This window comes from Marmota flaviventris, chromosome 17 (genome assembly GCF_047511675.1).
Source record: "Marmota flaviventris isolate mMarFla1 chromosome 17, mMarFla1.hap1, whole genome shotgun sequence".
Lineage (NCBI taxonomy): Eukaryota > Metazoa > Chordata > Mammalia > Rodentia > Sciuridae > Marmota > Marmota flaviventris.
The window spans coordinates 57,316,336-57,338,835 of NC_092514.1; the positions used below are offsets into that span (position 1 = coordinate 57,316,336).

Sequence of the window (22,500 nt, forward strand, 5' to 3'; positions counted from 1 at the left end):
AAAATATTCACTTTTTAGAAAACATGGGAAACAAAGCCTCTAATAATTGGTCCAACCTCCTCTACTAGCAAATGTTCACAAACATAAACTAGTGCTCTACAGCGGAAGCAGGTCATTTCTGGATAAGGTCCACTAATCTAAGTATGTTGCTGTGTCTGTGTTTATTTATAAGGTTCTTGGTGTACATTTACTCTATTATGTCTGAAAAGTACAAAGGTCAGTAAGTAATCTTAAGTTCCTGTGATTAGGTTTTCCTCAACACAAACGTGATTAAAAAGTCTTGATAATTACAACTGGTAAGAAAATGATGGAAATCTGCAAATGTTAATGAGCTGCCTTAGAATCAGCATACCTGTGAATCTTCAATTCTAGGGATATATACTGTTCATTTGTTTAGGGTTCTGTGAACCTTCATATACACAGATTTACAAACACAGCCTTGGGGAATTAATCTGTTCTACCACAGAGGTATTTATGTAAACTTCTTTGAGGAATTCCTCTAAGATTTGGGACCAATAATAATGATGTAAAATAATTGTATACTATTTTTTTTCCCTCCATGTCCAGGCCCTTTTAGACCATGGTAGATAAGAGAGAAATACATAAATATATTGGTATAGTAGGAAGCATGCAAAATATTAATCCATGATAAAGCTTCTGCTTCTTCAAATCAGGATCAGTATTGGCTAGAGATAACAAATTCACCTTTTACAAGCCTACTAAGTATAAGAAGTAGAAGGCATAAAACATACGTGTTAATAACTCCATTGACAGGTCTCAGTGCTCCACATGATTTGGTAGATAATGACTCTGAAATAGGACCAACAGGGGCACCATGGTTTTCCAGTGGCTGAGAAACAGATTCAATCTGAATAAGAAAAAAGTAAATACACATTAACATTAACCCAATAACACCCCTATCTAAAAAGCAGCACCATATCATTTATGGCAAGCACCGAATATTTCTCATGACCGACTTGAAAATTTGAGTAAAACTCATATAACTGAGGGGAAATTAGCTTTTGCTTTGAAACAAAGAAGAATGACGAACATAAATATTTATCAGATTAAAAGTAGTAAAGGCCTACTGACAAGGAAATGATCTGTGGAAGAGAACTATAGCCAAACAATTACGCAGTAACATGAACCTTATGCTAAGGGTCAAAGAGTATAGAGTAATACCAGTATCAAGGCAACTAAGAGAAAAAATTAAATGTAGTTATTATCTGTTTATGGTGTATGGTGGAAACTTGATTTCCAAGAATTGCATTTTTTGTGTGTATATGTATGTATGTGTGTGTGTGTGTATATATAGATTATTCTTTTGCAGGAAACAAAATCAAAATATCTAATGAATCTAATTGACAGATACTGACTTCAGACTATATAAATCAAATATGCTTAGAATATAAGATGAAATAAGATAGATGTGTAAGAATTATGTAAAGGTTTTTAATTTCAATACTCAAAACAAATCAGGAACAGTTATTAGTGTGAGTCACATGGCATCTTTCAAGTACAGGGAATAAAGCCTGTAAGACAATAAAGCTATCAAGCTATCCACTGGTTCTGGGGTTGGTGAAATATCTCAGAAAGATTGTTGCCTTTATCCCCTTACATTTGATCTGGCTTTGGGATGTTCTGAAGTTCTCCTTCCTATAATTGCTACCCTTGAATTTAAGGTCAGTATTTTGAGGTTGAAATCCCACCTGCTTCTTCTAAGTATCACAGAACTATTTCTGATATTCACACTTCCAAGAAAATAGACCAAAGGATCTACAGTCCTGAAAGCAGTCCTGGATAAGTATAAAGTAAGTACACAGATTAGGAAGATAATTTAAAAGATTTAATACAAATTAACCCCAAAAGCCAGCTCAAGGTAAGTATACAAACAGACTAGTCATGTAAGTATACTACAATAAGTGAACACTGGGGAAATGTTTTCCTTGTTAGATACCCTGAACATCTACTAAGGTATCACAAATGTCTTAATTATATTAATCAATGCTATAAAAATTTTGTTTTGTTTTGTTTGGCAAGGAGTATAGAGATTTAACTGCAAGGACACCTTCCAGGATAAAATGTTACTATTCTTTAACCAAATCAAAACGGCACACAGATTCATACCCTTAAACTGTTTTGACTTTCCTTGGAAAGCAACATGGTATTAAACAGCAAGAACTATAAGATAATTGAATCGTACTTATAAAGTTCGTCAATAACCTAAATGCTCAGTATCTGAGGCATAATTACAAATTGCAGTGTACCAAATCAAAATGTCAAAAAGAATCATAAAAGATATTTCTTCTTCTCATGCCAGGAGAGTATTTAAAGGAAAAAAAAAAAAAACTTCACAGAAATTGTTTTAGGAAATGGAGTAAATGCAAAATATTTTAAATACAGTTTTAGTGACTAAAATGTATGTATACACATAATGAACAAAGTGTTAGAACCGAAAGTTTTCCTTATAATTAGGTTATATTTTTATGTTAAAAACAAAACAGTAAGAGGAACCTCATAAAGAATAAACAAACATTACAACATGACAAAAAACTACCAACAATAAAAAGGACTTAAAAAAAAAAAAAGATTCAGGTTGTGTGACTTCAGGTATACTAAATATGAAGAAGATTCCTTTCAACACAAAAATACTCTATCAAATTTTTGCTGGTATACTCTAATATGAAGAATAGGTGTTAATTTTAAATTCACTTAAAATATAGCTTTTAGCATTAAGTTGTGACAGAGGTCTGATTTAGTGCAGAAATGTTAAGAATACAGAAGCTCACAGAGATCAAAACCATAAACATCAAAGAGGAACTTTACCAAGATCCCAATCCCAGACATACAAGGAAGCAATGGATATTTAGAAGAAAATCCTGTAATCAATCTAAAACCCAAAAGCACAGGATTTGGGCTGGTGTTGTGGCTCAGGGGTACAGCACTTGCCTAGCACGTGTGAGGCATGGGGTTTGATCCTCAGCATCACATATAAATAAATAAAATAAAGGTATTTTGTCCACCTACAACTAAAAAACTATTTTTAAAAAATGCACAGGATTTGAGCAAGTAGGTTCACCCATTCTCAAATGCAAAAGGGTTTAAAATAGTAACCCCAATCTCAGCGTTCCATTTAAGAAAAAAATTTTAAAAACTCACAAATATGTAATTTCACTCAGAACTTTTATATACATTCACATGAGACAAAGTGAACACTCCCTATCCTGAAGTCTGAAAAGTGTGAACATATTAACAAACTTTTAAGAAATGTTAAATCCACAAATAATTTAGGCTTTATCAGTAACTACTGTAATGGTTCACATCATTATAGTGTTTTCAGAAAATTAAAGCATGACTCAGGTATCTTACCTACCCCTCCAATAGGAAACTGAAAAAGGATGAACGAATCTATGATTGCCCTGAGCAGAGAACAGGGGTTATCAATAAAAAAGCTTCTATCTGAATTTTGTGTGTTCTGATGTACCCTAAGAGTTTCTGCATCCCACAGCCAAAAAGAAGAGCAGAAAAGCTAATGTGGTAGGTAAAATGCTTTTAATAACCCCCTTCTCTTCAAAGCAAGGGCACAGGGGATTACTTTTGGCATAATCTTAAGAGTCAGAGGAGGGTTACTGAACATTTTTCTTGACTCAAAGGACAGGTGTATGGCATAAAATGATTAAATCGGCAATGACATTCAAAGTTGTTACTCATATAAAGCTAGCATCTGTCTGATTCATCACTCCTCCCTGTTAGCCAGACAATTAAGTGTAACAAAGCCTTTGAAGAAAAACTAAATTAAGGTTTTATGAAGGGTGTGCTTTTGTGGGGCCTGAGAATCGCTAGATTTGTTTTACCAAAAGGTAAAGAAAGTAAAAGGGTAAATACAAAGAGGCTCACACTTAAAAATGCACAATAAAATTAAACTCTACCTTTAAGATATGTGTATGAGGTTTTACTTTGTTATTCAATTCACATCACATCACACCTGCTTGAAATACCATTTTATTTTAAACACATTTATTCGGCTAGAAAATTTAAGGGTTGGGTTTTGGTTAGTTATTCCCTTTCTGACAAACAGTATCAAAATAAAAATGTTAACTAAGTGATAGGAATTTTTATGCCTGGCTTAAGATAAATTAGTGACTCTGTTGGATAACAGTACTACACTTGGAGTGCATGGTTCTGAAAATTTCACTTCCACCAAGTTACTTATTAGATTCAATTTCTCCTTATGTAAAATGGGGCCATGTGCCTCATTTTCCTATGTCTGTAAGTTGATGATAAAGGAGAAGTTATATAATTATTATGTTTTATTTCAACAAACACAATGCTGTTACAAGTCCAATGATCTGAACCTAAGATTTATACTTACTAACACTGCTGAAAACATGCATCTAAACAAACAGCAATTGTAATCACAGTCTTATAGATCTTTATAATTCAACTTATTTATCTAAAGCTCTATTTACTTTAAAAGTCTTAATTAGTCAGTATTTAATACTGTGGATCCAGTATTTTCTTCTCAGCATCCATCTCTTTACTCTCTGCCCCCAAACCCTTGTCAGGCCAATGTACCACTCATCAATCCTGGTGACTGCAAAACTTCAAGAAAAAGAAAGTGTTTCCTACTGAACCAATGGTACAAGGAATATATCTTGGACTATTAAAAAATGACAATGCTTTACACTTTTAGCATCCTTTTCTCTGAGAAAAAACATCAGTCCTCACTTAAAGTTCAGTTCTTTTCCCCATTACTTCTGTAAAGTAGGATGAGTAAGAAAAAAGTACAAGGCTCATCTTACAAATATAAACTAACAACAAATAATGATAAATAATAATTATATTTTATTATAAATAATTATCACATTTTATATTAAATAAGCATTGCCTGTGCTAAACAAAACCGAAAATCACTCAATTTCAAATCTAATCTTTAAAAGAAATATTTACCAATGAGGGAAACATAAGAAAACATACATGTCTCTATTCATTTGTGCATAAGAAATACAAGATGGATAATCCAAACACCAATGAAATTGTTTACCTACTGAGAATATGATGTAAAAATGGAAACAGAAAAAATAGGAATACTTTTCTATGTATCTCTAAGAACTATAGTAATGTTACACAGACAAAACAAAAACCCAAATCAACTATTTTCTCTGTGAGAATGGGACTAGAAACAGTACAAAGTACAAAGAACTAAACTCAGAAACAGTGTTTTCTGACTATGTATGACAGAGCTACCATTGTACACAAATATTATACTCTAGTTAAACGTATTTCTCACAGAGGTATGAGATGGTAATTATGAAACGGGAACTGAACCAGTGATTATAAGCGGGCGAGGAGACTGATGAATTGCTATGAACTCACGGTTTTAATACACAGATGTTAGATAAATGTGTGTGTAAGATATAGGAAATGCACATATTTCCTAGTTTTATCTGTTGAGAAATTCCAGCAGCAATGACATGGAGCTCCCAATGCCAATAACAGACAACTGGAAAAAAACTGAATAATAATAATAATAGTATTATTATATAATAATATAACCCACAGAATAACATTAAGATGCATGGATCCATTCTGAACTAAACAACTGAATAAATGGGGAGAAAGAACAATTCTTCCCAACAGAATTACAATTAATAAATGTTAAAAAAAAAAAACTAGTCAGAAAAATCCCCACTCAGTAAATAACATAGCAAAAACCATTGTATGAAAAAATCCTATTTAGTTAGATGATAAAATTGTGGGTGACAGTATTTGCACAGCAACTCCCTGAGAGATAGTATTCTTACCTTCATAATGAATGACTAACTTTACAGGGGAGCAATAATCTAGCAGGCTCTTTTTTTTTTTTTTTTTTTTGTGGGGGGCGGCGGGGGGAGGTACTTGGGATTAATCCGGAGGTGCTTTACCACTGGCCACACCCCCAGCCTTTTTAATTTTTTATTGAGACAGGGCTTCACTAAGTTTCTGAGGCTGGTTTCAGCCATCCTCTTGCTCAGCTTCCTGAGTTGCAGGAATTACAAGCAAGTACCAGCACAAACAGATAAGCAGGTACTATATTAACCAAGTAAAAAAAAATGTATCATTATCAGTACAAAGACACAACACCACCATAAAACCTCTGATACAATTCTCCTAAGAGCTTAGTAACACTTATGTAACAGTCTTTCAAAATTGCATTACATCTAAGAATGAGAAAATACCAGGCAACTCCAGTTTGAGGAAAATTAACTGGAGTTGCTACGAAATTAACTGACCAGTCATGAAAGACAAAAGCTGAGAAACTTATGGACTGGAGAGGACACTTAAAAGAGGGCTGGGACTGTAGCTCTGTGGTAAAGCGTTTGTCTTGCCTGTGTGAGGTACTGGGTTCGATCCTCAGCACCACATAAACATAGATATTGTGTGTTCATCTACAACTAAAAAAAATATTTAAAAAAAAGATTAAAAGAGATGACAACTGGGGCTGGGGTTGTGGCTCAGTTGGTAGAACACTTGCCTCGAATGTGTGAGGCACTGTGTTCGATTCTCAGCACCACGTATAAGTAAATAAAGATCAACTGACAATTAAAAAAAAATTTAAAAAAAAAGACAAAACAAAACTCCATTACAATTAAATACAAAATGAGATACAAAATACAAAATAAGATTCTGAATAAGCAAAACAGACACTAGTGAGAAAAACTAGTAAAATTCTATTAAAATGTCTAGTTTTATATCAGTGTTAATTCCTGGTCTTTGTCAATGGTTATTATGGCAAATTGTTAACTTTAGAGGAAGCTAGGTAAAGGGTATGTGGACATGTATATGACTTTGAAATGTCTTACTAAGTGTAAAATCAATTTACAAGTATCAAGTTGGGCCGGATAACATGCACCTATAGTTCCAGCAACTTAGGAGACAGAGGAGGGAAGATGCCTTGAAGCCAGAGTTCTATGCCAGTCTGGGCATCACAGTGAGACACCATATCCATCAAAAAATTCATTGAAAAGAAGAAAGGAAACAATGATCCAGAAATATCAAAGTATACTTCATTCACACATAAATCTATTTTCAGTCTACATTTTGTTATCAGTTATAGGATGAAGTTCATACTTTAAGATAAATACAAAATCCATTATGAATTAGTCAAAACATCCAATACTTCATCATACGTTATTTGCAGTTCCCTGATAATGCCAGGTCCCATTACCCTCCCCGCTGGAACGCATTCCCTATACAATATTTCAGCAAGTCCACAACACTCAAGTACATCTTTCCCAATAAAACCACTTTTCTGACCTCCATTAGACAAAATAAAAATTCTTATACTCCCCTCTTCCACATGCCTGTTATTCCCCACATTGTTGACACTGTTTCAGCCTCCTTGGTAAATTACAGGCATCCATCATCACACCCAGAACAACAGCAAGCTTTTACAAAACTTATTATAGGTAAACACTGTCAACAGTATATTTTACATCTTAAATTACTATCAACAACCCTAAGGAAGTAGGAACAAAGCTACACAAAGACCCCTAAGAACATATATAAAAAATAATTCACTGCACATCAAGGTAAGCAGCTAAAGAATCAAATACATTAATATTTCTTTTTTTAAAAATATTTTTTAGTTGTTGGACATTTAATTCTATTTATTTGTATATGGCGTTGAGAATCGAACCCAGTGCCTCATGCATACTAGACAAGCGCTCTACCACTGAGCCACAAGCCCAGCCCCATGCATTAATATTTCTTCTTTCAGAGCAATGTATAGGCAGAAGGACCACATTAATCGCATTAATGTTAACTGAAGACATTATATACAGCAATAGAATTCCACAGGAAATAAATTTTAGAAATTTCACTTGGTATTTAATTTATCTACCCCAAACATACAAAACTGAGAAAGAATATCTCACTGAAGTAATGTACCAGTTCAAATAAGTTGGATATCACCCCCATGTAATACCTAGGAGCTACTAGATTCAAAACAAAATTCCATTACTCAATGCTGTCTGGAGCTAAAGAGGGGAGCAATAAAAAATATATATGGAAATCCTAAAGCAAACAAAATAATGAACTTATTTGAAAAATATTATCACTAATAAGAATGAGTCTCAAAATTTCTACATAATTCTGAGAGGAAAATGAGGAGAGTTAGGGTTTAAAGAGGTTTTCTATTTTCGGGTAAGAATCAATATAATACACACTCATCATGCTATTTCAAACATCATCATGCTAATTTTTATTGCTTTCAGAAAAACCTAATTCATTCCCTACCTATACTCCAAGAAAAAGCAGACTATTATAAATGGAGAAGGCAGCACCCAATTTCTTCACTTAAAAGAGATCTCATTAAATACTATATGTGAAGTTGATTCCTTGCCTCTGTGTAAGATATTCAACCAAACAAAATTGAAGCAAAAAACTGATTTTGATATTTAAATTTTTATTGCAGAACAAAAAATTTATAAAATTCAGTATTCTTACTTACTTAAGGTTTAATATAAGACTTCATATGAGTGTATGTATACACACACACATATATAATACACACATATATAAAGACAGAGAGATTCCCGAACCTGAGAATTCATTAAAATGAGAATTTATTTTCTTCGTATTCAACGTCTGACAAACTAATGACAGAAGATTAAGATATATATTTTATAATTTATTTATTTATTTGTTCTAATTTGTTATATATGACAGCAGAATGCATTTCATAGTACACAAATGGAGCACAATTTTTCATTTCTCTGATTGTACACAAAGTAGAGTCACAACATTCATGTGTTCAATCCCTAATGCCACACACACACTTCCTGGCCCTATTTTTGTATTTTATTTAGAGACAGGGTCTCACTGAGTTGCTTAGCACCTTGCCAATATTGAGGCTGCTTTTGAACTCATGATCCTACTGCCTCAGCCTCCTGAGCTGCTGAGATTACAGGCATGCGCAAACGCGCTGGCCCGTGGAGCACTTTCTTGGGCAAAGCCCTGGGCTCAATCTCAAGCACTACCAAAACAAAACAAAACAACCCCACACCCAAAAAAACAATAACACCCTATAGGGCTGGGGGTATAGCTCAGCTGGTAAGAGTGCTTGCCTTGCATGCACAAGACCTTGGGTTCAATCCCTGGCACCATAAGAGAAACCAACCAACCAACCTACAAAACTATATAACATCCCAAAACTTATGGGAAGTAGTTAAAGTGTTAAATGTTATGAGGAAAATTTACTGCTATGAACACTTACATTAAAAACAAGATCTTGGCACTGGGGCTGTGGCTCAGTGGTAGTGCACTTGCCTGACATGTGTGAAGCACTGGGTTTGATTCTCAGCACCACATAAACATAAATTAAATAAAGGTCTATCAACAACTTTAAAAAATGTAAAAACATTTAAACAAAAACCCAAGATCTTAACTTTATAGAAAATAAGAAAAATAAGTCCCAATCCAAAGCCAGCAGAATAATAAAGATGACTGAGAAAAAACAAACCGTGAAACCTAAAGGTGACCATTTGATAAAGGCTTTATCTAGAAGGACTAAGAAAAATAGAAGACTGAAAAAAAAAAGTCATAAGGGGCTGGGATTGTGACTCAGTGATACAGCACTTGCCTCGCGTTGTGAAGCCCTGGGTTCAATCCTCAACACCACATAAAAATAAATAAATTAAAAATAAAGGTACTGTGTCCATCTACAACTAAAATAAAATTTTTAAAAAGTCATAAATAAAAATGGGGATATTACTACTGATTCTACAGAAACTAAAAAGATTATGAGACTATATGAACAATTACACACCAACAGATTGATGAAATGGACAAATTCCTAGAAATATAAAATCTATCAAGTCTACCTCGTAAAGAAATAGAATATCTGAATAAAGCTAAAACTAGTGAGGAGATTGAATCAGTAATAAAAAAAAAATCTAGCAAGCAAAGAAAAGCCCTGGACCGTATGGCTTCTTAGATGACACTACTAAATTTATGTGATGACACATACCTGCCCATATGATGTTGGGAAAACTGGATATCCAAAAATGAAGGTGATTCTTCTCTAAAATTAAGAGTAAAAATTAACTCAAAATGGATCAAAAGGGGCTGGGGTTGTGGCTCAGTGGTAGAGCACTTACCTCACATATGTGAGGCACCGGGTTCGATCCTCAGCACCACATAAAAATAACTAAAAAGATGTTGTGTCCTTCTACAACTAAAAAAATATTTAAAAAATGGATCAAAGACTTAAAAGTTAACACCTAAAACTATAAATCTCTCAGAACAACTACAAAAAAAAAAAAAAAAAAAACCTTTAAAACTCTGAATTTGGCAATGATTAATTTTATTTTTATTTTTTTTTTAGTTGTAGATAAACATAATACCTTTATATTATTTATTTATCTTTATGTGGTGTTGAGGATCAAATGCAGGGCCTCATACGTGGTAGGCAAGCACGCTACCACAGAGCTACAACCCTAGACCTGGCAATGATTTCTTGATATGACACCAAAGATTAAAAAAAAAAAAGACAAATTGAATTTCATGAAAAATTTAAAAACTTTGTGCATCAAAACAAAAAACAATAACAACAACACTATTCACAGAGTAAAAAGGCAACCCAGAGATTGAGAGAAAACATTTGCAAATCACACATCTGAATAGGGAATGAAATCCAAAACTTGTAGAACTCTTGAAACAATGAAGAATTTCACAAACAAACCACTTCAAAAATGAGAAATGGGGGCTAGGGCTGTAGTTCATTACTTGCCTATCATGTGTGAGGCATCGGGTTCAATTCTCAGCACCACATACATACATAAAACAAAGGTCCATCAATAACTTTAAAAATTTTTTTTAAATAAGAAAAGGATTTGAACAGACATTTTGCCAGAAAAGACATATAAATGGGGAATAACCACATGAAAATATGTTCAGTACTTTTACTCTTTGAGATACCATCTCATAACCATTAGGATGACTACAACCAAAAAACAAACAGAAAACAAAAGTGTTGGTTGAGAATGGCAAAATCAGAACTCTGTGCACTGTATGTCAGTATAAAACAGTATTCAGAAAAAAAACATGTCCATACTGAATATATACAGACTTTCTTTTGGTCATTATTATCTAAACAGTACAATCTAACAATTCTTTACATTGTATTACAAGAAGGGCATGCTTCTTAACACTGGAGAACTCTCAACAGGTGTTAAACATAATCTAGAGGTTACTTAATATCTCGAGATTGAAGTATATAGGAGGACATGTGTAGAAATACTATATGCCACTTTACAGAAGGGATTTGGGCATGCCACAATTTTGGCATATGTGGGGGTGATAATGGTATCAATACCCTGGGAATACCAAGGGATGGCTGCACTTCTGCAGTTTTGGTAATCTCTTAAGGAATCTGAACATTTTATTTATGCTGCGATTGAGCCTCCCTCTCTGAGCAATTTATCTAATTCCATTATTTTTGGCCTCATCTATCTTGAGGATCAATGCTTTATTGTGTGGAATTCACCTTTTCCCTATGGCTACTTTTAAGACGGTCTTCACTTTTGATTGTCACATCTGACTACAAAGTAGTTCTCATGTATACTAGTCTCCAAAGAATTTTTTTACTCTATCTGTAAATTGACTTTTCTTCATTTAAACAAAGTGATATTCTTCTTAAACGTTGTCAGTCCCATTTTCTCTTTTTTCCTTCATAACTAAGGATCATTTTTACTGGTTATTCCTAGGTATAATAATTTTTATTGTATATGTCACTATAGAGACTCTGGTTTCAATTCACTTTCCCTGAAGGATGCTAAGGTTTTTCTAAGTGGTCATCTTGATTTTGTGGAACTGGTAATTCTGCATTCAAAGAAACATACGGAAGCCTACTTAAATATTTTGGTTTTCTCCTTAATCCTATAGTTAATTACTTAGTCTGGTGAAACATTCTTTTAACTCAAAAGTGTAAGCACCCCATGCTTTCAATGCGAAGTCCAATGTGAGATCCAAACTCCAAATTCTGCGTTCCCCACAGTGAGTAACGACAACCATCTCTGTTCAACTCTTTTCAGTCTTCCAACTGTTACTTTCTACTAGACCATGTAAAAATCTGACCTGAACATGGACAGCTCAAGGTCAGATCAAGATTTGAAGGGATATACACAGATTGTGGGCTTAAGTCCTGCTCCATCCCATGTAGCTCCCTCTTCGCTACTCCCTCCCTCAAATTCTACCTATTGGCCAGCTCTGAATTCCAGCCTCCAACAATATACAAGCCAACGATACTATGGCTCTCTGGTGGAATGCTAGAAACCCTGTGATACATGGACCAAAAAGCCCTCACTTCTTCCTGAAAATACTTTTTGTCTGAAATCTTGATGACTTTCTTGAATAATTTTAAACTACTTTCTTCACTTAAATAAGTTTCAAGTTAGTTATTCTCTGGTCCTTCACTACTTTTTCTTACATGGGTGAAAATGGTTTGCTATTCAAGGGAATGAAGAGGGAGGAGGGAAAGATAAAGGGCATGCTTCTCAACACAGGAGAACAACTCTCAACAGCTTTTTTCTTTCCAGGGGCACACCTTCTTTGTACAAAAACAGCTTTACTTCACATCAGCTATTTATTTGAACACAGAAGACTTTATTGGCAGCTACAAAGCCATAGGCCTTCACTGTCTCTCTTCAACAAGCCTTACCTTTCCAACTGTCTTGAGTGGTAAGATTGTGCAAATCCCCAGAAGGCGGAAGAGGAACTTTATAGGAGTTCCTCATTGGATCTTATTTTCTTCTCCCAACACAAAGCCATCTCCTATCTCAAGGAGAATTTCTTGCTTTGCTCCATGGCTCAAAAGAGGCTCACCTTTAGTCTCTAAATGTCACAGGCTGGGGCCCTTTAGAACAACTTAAATTTCAGTAATATCTGTACTGTCTTCAAGACCCACATATATAGGTATTGATTCTGCCAAAAAATGATCATTTAGTTTGGAAATAAGGAAAAAAGACTGGCTATATGTTCTTTCGGTATTAACAATGGAACATTATTCAACAAGCCCACATTTTGTTTTATCTACTATTTATAACTGATTAGGGGCCCAGATAATTTAAGTTAGATGTTTATTGTAGATTTTCTTGTAAAAACTGATTTGCATTTTGTTGAAGACATATGATACATTTATATAAATGTTTATAAAGAACTTATTCTCAATCAAATATGCCTCAAGTTTTCTTTGCCTCTTTATTATCATCAGCTGACCTCTCAATTTACCCATGATTCTTCTCTCATGAGCAATATTTCCCTTGGCTGGAATAATTAAAGTTTCATAAGTCACTTAAAAAATTCTATTGATAGCATATAATTAACTCACATTACAGATCCGAACAGTGGCGTAATTTGGCACTCTGTTCTTTATTCAAAACTACCCTCCAGTTAAGAACTCTTGATCTCTTAATGTTGTTATTATCCATAGCAACAGCAGCTGGCATTCAAAACTGAGTAAAAGACCTTTTCAAAACCCAAACATCTCTATGATCTTTCTCAGAAGAAAGTTAATTTTCATTATATTTTATATGAGTTCCTGTTAACAATGATAAATATAAAAGGTAACATGCTTTAATGAGTAACCCCCGATTTAAAGAGTTAATACTGCTTACTACCAGGAAGCATAATCAAAATGAATAATTACTGGAATTGCAAACTCAGTTGTTGAGCTGACATGAAGAAATGCTAATATTCATAAAAGCCAGCTAGCTTTTAGGGAAACTTAAAAAGTATAATAAATAAATGAGCACTCCTAGAATTCAGAAAGAAAGAAATTATGTTAGGGAAAGGGAAAGAATAGAAGAGGGAGATTTGATCTAGGGTCTAAGGATATGGAAGATTATGGAAGATAGTTTTATCCTCATTATAAAATAAGAATCACCCATAGACAGTATTTTCAACATTTTTCAGAGTTTAACCTCTAGTCCAACCTTTTAATGAAAAGGTTATATATATTATAGTAAGCCAAAAAAGTTTTATTTTACCTCTCAAAGGGTCAGGGTATAGTCAGGTCTACAGATTCCAAACAACATTCCAAAATTTCATATTTGCTCTGGCTGTGGTTTCTTGAGGGATAGGAAACACCTTTAAATTCTAAGGTCAGCTACACAGCAAGGGGGCTCCTATGTTGCCCGATTTAGGAATTCAGATCTCAAAATGCCCAAAGTGATAAAAGGGGATAGTTTCCTTCTTTTAGCCAATGGGAACTTTCTATTTATAGAGAATAAACTGTGTGCTGAAGTTATACCCTCAATTCTCACTCGTTTCCCCTTTCCTTTATTTTATACTTACCAATTTATCAGTCCCATGATCTGTCTTCACCTCAGAACTAAGTGGAAGCAGTAAGTCTGCTGTATGTTCTGGTGGAGGTGCCTCCCCAAGAACTATCAACCCCTGTGGGACAGAGAGGAGATAAACAACACTAAGTGACTGAAATAAATGACAAATTTAGGAGCTAATCTCAAAAGGGTAGAAGCAGAAGACTGATTTACCAAAAGCCTTTTCTCTTATTCTATTGTTCAGAAACAAACTACATTAGCAGAGCACTCTGCCAATAAGCTATAGCCCCAGGTCTTTTATTTTTAATCTGATACAGGGTCTCATAATTTGTGATTCTTCTGTCTCAGCCTCTGAAGCCACTGGGATTACAGGTATGTAAATTGCCTTGCTCCAAAAGAGCATTATGTCCCATTGTATCATTTATGGAATACCTAAAGAACTTTGAGACAGGCATGGTGGTACATGCCCATATTCCCAGTAACAGGGAGGCTGAAGCAGGAGGATGGGCAAATTCAAGGCTAGCTTTCACAACTTAGTGAGACTCTGCCTGAAAAGTAAATACAAGTATTATGGATGTGGCTCAGTAGTAAAGTGCCCCTGGGTTTAATCCCTAGCACTGTAAAAAAAACAACTGATCAATAAAGCAAAGAATATGCTACTAATGGTAACTTTGAAATATGTTTCCAAAGTTTTGATAAAAAAAAAAATAAGCTCTATATAGATTTCCAATCTACTTTAATGCACCTGTATCAATTTTATTGAAATACTTGCTGAACTGAAAATTTGCCTTTTTTTTTTTTTTTTAAAGACAGAGGGAGAGAGAGAGAGAGAATTTTAATATATTTTTTTAGTATTTGGCAGACACAACATCTTTGTTTGTATGTGGTGCTGAGGATTGAACCCGGGCCGCACGCATGCCAGGCGAGCGCGCTACCGCTTGAGCCACATCCCCAGTCCCTGAAAATTTGCTTCTTAATGGATGAACAAAAAGCCTAGTAGTAGCAGGGTATTCAGCAAGGCAGCAAAGGCTTCCTCACTATTCCACCTCAATGTTCTGATTTACTTGACATGTCAGTTCACCTTTTATTCAGAGCCTGGCATTTTTTAGTATTTTATATATATTACCAACTGGACTGGACTGGATCCACATAAGCAATGCAGTGTTTCTAGTTAACTTGATTACAAATGTGGCTAAAGGATTAGCACATTAAATGTACTACTACTGTCAACTATGAGCTCAAACAACTGTATTGCAGAATAATGGAGTGAAACAAAAATGGAAGAGTCCCTGCAATCAGAAATCAAAAACTTTTTTTTTAATGCCCCACTGGCACCCAGCATATATAATACTTCAGATTAAGTTCCCGCTTGACAATTTCAAATTCAGATCTTACATTCATCCCAAGTAATAATGAACAGATCAAACCAGATTAAGAAGCTCTTTAATTAAAGATGGGCATGGTGGCACACACTTGTAATCCCAGCAGCTCAGGAGGCTGAGGCAGGCAGATAGGGAGTTCAAAGCCTGCCTCAGCAATTTAGTGAGGCCCTAAACAACTTAGCACATCCTATCTCAAAATAAAGAAGGGTTGGGGATGTGGCTCAGTGGTTAAGCAACCCTAGTTCAATCCCCAGTGCCCCACCAAAAGGAAAAAAAAAAAAAAGCAGCTCTTATTAGAATCAGCTGGGGAATATATCAAACACATATGGCAGGTCCATCATCAAATCTATTTATTATCTCAGGATAGGATTAAATATTCCACATGAAATCTCTTTCCAGCAAGGTGGGGTGGCACATTCCTATAATCCCATGCATTTGGGAGGTCTCAAATAGGATTTTAAGTTCAAGGTCAGCATAGCAACTTAGCAAGAACCTGCCTCAAAATAAAATTTAAAAAGGGATGGTGATGTAGCTCAGTGGTAGAGCATTTGCCTAGCATGTGCCAGATTCATTCGATCCGGAGTAATGTGCAAAAATACATACTAGACTTTTAGATCTGATCAGTCATGGTTCTCCAACAGAATACATCAGAGAAGAGCCTAAAATATAGATTTCCTTTTTTAAAAGTCCTAAAAATTTTGACTATACTAGTTTGAGTTCACTAGGACACTGAAATATAGGTTCTTATGAGTGACTGAACCAGACTGATCCATCCCTAGGATCTTTTTTTTTTTTTTTTTTTTGGGTGGTGCTGGGGATTGAACCCAGGGCCTTGTGCATGCAAGGCAAGCACTCTACCAACTGAGCTATATATATATCCCTGGCATCCTCTGGGATCTTTTTTAATTCAAAAATTTTTTGAAAGAAGAGATGTAAAAAGATGAAATATTTATCTTAGGTTTAAGGCCAGCTCAGAGAACTTAGGGAAACCTGTCTCAAATAAAATTAAAAGGGGGCTGAGAGTGTAGCTCAATGATACAGCACTCATGGGTTCAATCCCCAGTAGAGTGCAGGATGTATGAGTAATACAATATTATGGGCCACAACTTCAGTAATATTGCTGTCCCCTCAAATTTACAGAGGTTGGGAAAATAAAATATAGGGGAGGGAAAAGTGGGATTACCAGGTCATATGGCAGTTCTAACTTTTAGTTTTCAGAGGAACCTCCATACTGTTTTCCATAAAACCTGTATCAATTTACATTCCCACCAAACAGTGTATTAGAGTTCCCCTATCTCTGTATTCTTGCCAGTATTATTATTTTTGTTTTATTTTGATAGGGTACCAGTGATTGAACCTGGGGGTACTTAACTGAGCAACAATTCCCACTCCTTTTTATTTCAGGAAAGGGTCTCACTAAGTTGCTTAGGGCCTGGCTAAATAGCTGAAGCTGGCTCTAAACTTATGATCCTCCTGCCTCGGACTCCTGAGCCACTGGGGTCACAGGCATGCATCACTGCCCCCAGCAAGTTTTTGTCTTTTTCATAAGAGTCATTCTGTATTGTGATGATACAAGTTGTTGGCCTTTTGTTTATGTTCTTTTGAGAAATGCCTATCCATTTTGTCCATTTCTTAACTGGATTTTTTTTTCCTGGGATGGGGCCGTTGCTTGAATCCCTTATATACTCTGGATATTGCTCTCCTGTTAAATGAACAGTTTGCCAATATTTTCTCCACATACTATAGGTTGTCTCATCACTGTTGTTTCCTTTGCTGTGCACAAGTTTTCTAAGTTTGACATATATGATTTGTCCACATTTTCTTATATTTATTTAAGTTAACCACTGTTCCATTCATAAACATTTTTTAGGTGCTGGGGATGCAGAAGAGAATGAGACCTCTCCCCTCAATCTCTCCTAACCCATCCCTCAAATTCCTTACACTATTCTAATACTGGGGTAAGAACAAACAATATGAATGGTGTCAAAGGGAAAAGAGAAGGACCTGGAGAAGGTTAAGAAGTGGAAGTGAATACTATTTCCTATTAGGCAGGAGAGTAAACCACACCAGGAAGGTGATATTTGACTAAATATTTGACAAAAACATGAAAACAAACTTTACAGGTATCTAGAGAAAAGTCAATGCAAAAGCTAAGATGGGGGTAAACTTGATGATTTGAAGAATGATTGAGTTGTAAATGATCAATCTAACTACTGTGCTAACACAGACAGTGGAGGACAAACAAAAGCAGAAAAAACAGTTGCTTGGAACAAAATGGCTGGACACTGGATATATATTTGAAGACAGAATCAACCATATATGCAAATAGGGTTGTAGGTTGGGAAGGAAGTCAGAGAACCTGACAAGGTTTCTAGCCTCTTTCAAGAAAATTAAAAAACAGATTCTACCATAAGGAACTTACTTTATCTAGCCTTGGATAAACAAGTAGGCAAAGCATTACTATAGCAGCACTATAATAGAAGTTTAGAGAAGGTGACCTAAAAGAGAAAAGAGGTAGAACCTAGCTAACGAGGCTGATGGAAGTGAGGCTTTAAGGAGATTTACATGATTACTTGAAATTCCCTAAAATATTCAAATATATCATTAAACTGTACAGTTAATATTTTATGTCCTTTTTTGTATGCAAGTAGTTATATTCCACCATTAAATTATTTGGGAAAAAGTTTATTCATGTTTAACAGCCATGAAAAGAAAGATTATTATCAGCTAAGAAAACTCTTCCACTCTATCCTGTCAAGTCAACCCAAAAATGGAATTCCATAGCATTCTGTGTTTCAACTGGGTCATTGAGAAATGGCTATGGCCATCAGTTTGATAGCAACGATAAAGGACAAAATTAAAGGCCAAGAGTGTCACTCTATTCTTCACTCCAGCCCTTTGAGCCAGAAACAGGATCATGTGGCCTGCCCAGCCCTACAGAACTCTCACAAGGTAAGCTTCCGCTTTATACAAGGACCAATGGAATTGGTAAGGTCACAACTGCAGACTCTTTAAAACAAACAAAAGAGTAACTGCAGTGAGTTTCTTAAGAACGTCCTTGAGCTACCTGAAGAAGACACAGCTATAACTTGGTTAAGATGGGAACCTTAACTCTATAAAATTTACAGACAGGGGCTGGGGCTGGGGCTTGGAGGTAGAGCACTTGCCTAGCACATGAGAGGCACTGGGTTCAAACCTTAGCACTGCATAAAAATGAAATAAAGCTATTTGCCCACCTGCAACGAAAATAAATGAATAAATACATATATATATATATATATATATATATATATATATATATATATATATATATATATATATAAATTTGAAGACAAAGGATAAGCTCCTGCTAATCAGCATTTTTCTATCTGGTGTTTTCAATGCTTTTCCACCTCTTATCCTCAATAACATTTCCGTCCTTAGCAACTGCTGAGGAATTTCTCAGATCAGTCAGAAGAAGAGATGAAAAATAATAAAGCTAAATTTTAATGCATTAGATGTAGATGCAGAAGAATATTGGAAAGATGAACTTATTCAATACATACACACATTATTTTCCTTTCTCTGTCATGGAAGATTTTTTTTTTTTTTTTTTTGAACGGGGATTTAACCTGGGAGCATTTAACCACTGAACCACATCCTCAGTCCTTTTATTTTGAGATAGGGTCTCGCTAAGTTGCTGAGGCTGCTCTGAAACTTGTGATCCTCTTCTCTTAGCCTCCTGAGCCACTGGGATTACAGTTATGTGCCACCATGGCCAGCTGGGTATTATCTTTTGATATTCACTTCTGATAGCAAAGAACATGATGTGTGGAAATTAGAATCACCTAGCAGTGGTTCACAAATACTTCCCCAAATATCTTCAGTTTAAGAAAATTAATACAGTAAAGCCTTAAAAAGTAAAAGCCCCACCATCTCTCCAATCTTCCATCCATAAGACAAGGTTATAACTGAACATCTGATTATCAAACCCAGAATTGTCTCATGAACAACATAGGCAAATGACGTAAACCTAGAAGCAGAATGGGAACACTATCCACTCTACTAATGCACAGAGAAAAAATCCCTTGGATTTCAATAACCCGAAAAGTAACAAAGCACTTAAAAGTGACCACCAACTTGAGCAAAACTCTGGAGACCAGATACTCAAACCTTGGTTTTGGATTCACTTGGATGATACACTTTGGACCATGCAGAAACTACTTAACCTCTAAACCTTCATTTGTTTATCTTTAAAACTGTGGATAACAGTACAATGCCTATAGCATAGTTTTTGGCACACAGTACAGGTGCTCAAAGGTTTCTATTAGTAAAATAATAGAATAGTCTAGGTAAAATCCAAATGCATGGTAATATATCACTGAGGAAATTCCACTGCTTATTTATTAGGCTGGGTTGAAGTATTCCCTCAAAATTTATGTCCGCTAAGAACTAACAATGTGATATTATTTGGAAGCAGGGTCTTTGTGGATGTAATCAAGTTATGATGAGCCCTTTACAGTGGCGCTAAACACACTGCAACTGGTGCTTTTAAAAAAATATTTTTATGTATATTTTTTGTTGTAGATGAACGCAGTATATTTATTTATTGTTTTATGTGGTGCTGAGGATTGAACTCAGTGCCTCACGCATGTGAGAGGAGCGCTTTACCACTGAGCTACAGCCTCAGCCCCCAACTGGTGCATTTTTAACAAGGAAATTTGGACACAGATATTCAAAGAAACAATGCTCACGTGGAGGCAAAGGCAACAAACAACTAGAGTGACACAGCCTCCTCCAAAGCACATCAAGGATTGCCAGCCACCACCAGAACTTTGGAAGAAGCAAGATTCTTCCTCAGAACCTTCAGAAGGAGCATGACCCTGAAAACACCCTGGCTTTAGACTTCTGACCCCAAGAACTAAGAGAGAATAAATTTCTGTTGTTTTAAGTCACCCAGTTTGTGATACTTTGTATGGCAGCTTAGGAAACTTAACAGATCTAGATGAAAAAACAAATGACTTAATGATATGAACAAATCGTTAAATCACTAACATTTAAATGATAGAATGATCTGAAAAGTTTTGAGGGTTTTTTTTTTTTTTTGACATATTACTGGGATTCTCATTCTAATTTTATTGTCAGAAGTTTGTAATTGATACTGTATTTAAACTGCAGAAAAAATGTTTTATAAAAGATTATCTAGAATGACATATTTTATAGACCAAGAAACTGAGGCTCATAAATGATAAGTGACTTTATATGACCAAGATTATATAACTGGTAACAAAAGTCAGAATTAAAATGAAATATTAGTAAATCTGGTGTTTCTTTAATATATTATGCCCTGAATATCAAGACTCCTGAGTTATCAGTATATACATAAAGTTCTAGAATATTTTCCATATATTGAGAAATATCTTCAGGTTTTTAAAAAGTTTCCCCAAATTGCTCTGACATTACTACTAAGTGATGAGACAAAGAATAAAGCAAGAGCCAAAAGTGAGATTATCTTTTCATACGTAGTTACCAAATCTGTAAACTGAAAGGGACTGCCAAGACACTTTTCTCTACAGTGTGCAGCAAAAACATAAGTTTTTATGTCTTTGACTGAAGTAAAGATGTTTATCATGGCATGCCTTATAATTAAAAAAAACATAATTTAAATAAATAACAAGAAAAGTTAGAAGAACATAGTTAATAACAACAAAATTTTCCAAAAAGTGATAGTAAATATTCAGGATACACTGTAACAAAATTCTTTAAACAAAGTAGTTATGTGACACTGAGAAAAATGATGGAAGAAAATATATGTAAAAAAATGTTTTTGGCTGGGGTTGTGGCTCAGTGGTAGCATGCTTGCCCAGCATGTATGGACCACTGGGTTCGATTCTCAGCACCACATATAAACAAATTAATGAATAAAAGTCCATCAATAACTAATAAAAATTTAAAACAAATATTTTGTACCAAGTTGAGTTTATTAGGGAATGATCCCCCATACTTCTATGTAATTTCCAAGTTTATCCTATTAATTGAATTGATACACAGGTTAGTCAAGTGCTCTTTCACTGAGCTATATCCCCAGGGCTCTTTTTTATTTTGAGACAGGGTCTCACTTAGTTCTCAGGCTGGCTTCAAATTTGCAAACCAATGGTCTTAGCCTCCTGAGTAGCAGGGATTACAGGTCTGCATCAATGGGCCTAGCACTATGGTAGTTTTATAATGCAAAACTAATATAACAAAACATATACACATATATAAAAGCACATATCTATGTATGAATGTATATAAAACAGATGAAGCAACAAATATGACTGTTGTACTAACCAAGAGACTCTAGTTTTCATATATAGAAACTTCCACCTAACTACTGGTTAAAATAACTTAGAAACAGACACTGAAGAGGCGTCCCTGACACAGAAAGACTGTTTTTTTTTTTTCCCTCAGGATAGGTAATATCCAGTCATCTCCTGGCTATTCTTAGTCACCATTCCAGTTCACTCTCTATAAATCAGGCTTTAAAATTTCTTTTTGTGAAGATGAAGTAAGAAAAGCAAAATAATCACCACCCCTAGAATCTCTAGAATATTTCTTAGTTTTGTTCTAGCTAATTCGTTTTTTGGCTGGGGGTGGGAGATAGGGGAGTACCAGGGATTGAACTTAGAGGCACTTTCCATTGGGCTACATATATCCCAATCCTTTTCTACTTTGAGACAGGGTCTTGTTAAGTTGCTTAGGTCTTCACCAAGTGCTGAGGCTGGCCTCAAACATCCAATCCTCCTGCCTTAGCCTCCCAAGACACTGGTATTACACGT

General features: G+C 35.1%; 1 protein-coding gene across 9 annotated transcripts in view; it reads right to left on the reverse strand.

The window, feature by feature from the left end:
• Positions 1–22,500, reverse strand: part of Kansl1 (KAT8 regulatory NSL complex subunit 1) — a 187,815-nt gene that overhangs the window by 35,961 nt on the left and 129,354 nt on the right. For 6 of the 9 annotated variants that reach the window (XM_071603246.1, XM_071603242.1, XM_071603247.1 and 3 more), the window contains 2 exons: positions 14,335–14,436; positions 753–868 (listed from right to left, as the gene is read on the reverse strand). In XM_071603246.1, coding sequence (XP_071459347.1) covers positions 753–868; positions 14,335–14,436 — 218 coding nt within the window. The remainder of the gene's footprint in view (positions 1–752; positions 869–14,334; positions 14,437–22,500) is intronic. The other 3 variants (XM_071603248.1, XM_071603244.1, XM_071603245.1) reach the window with 1 other exon arrangement.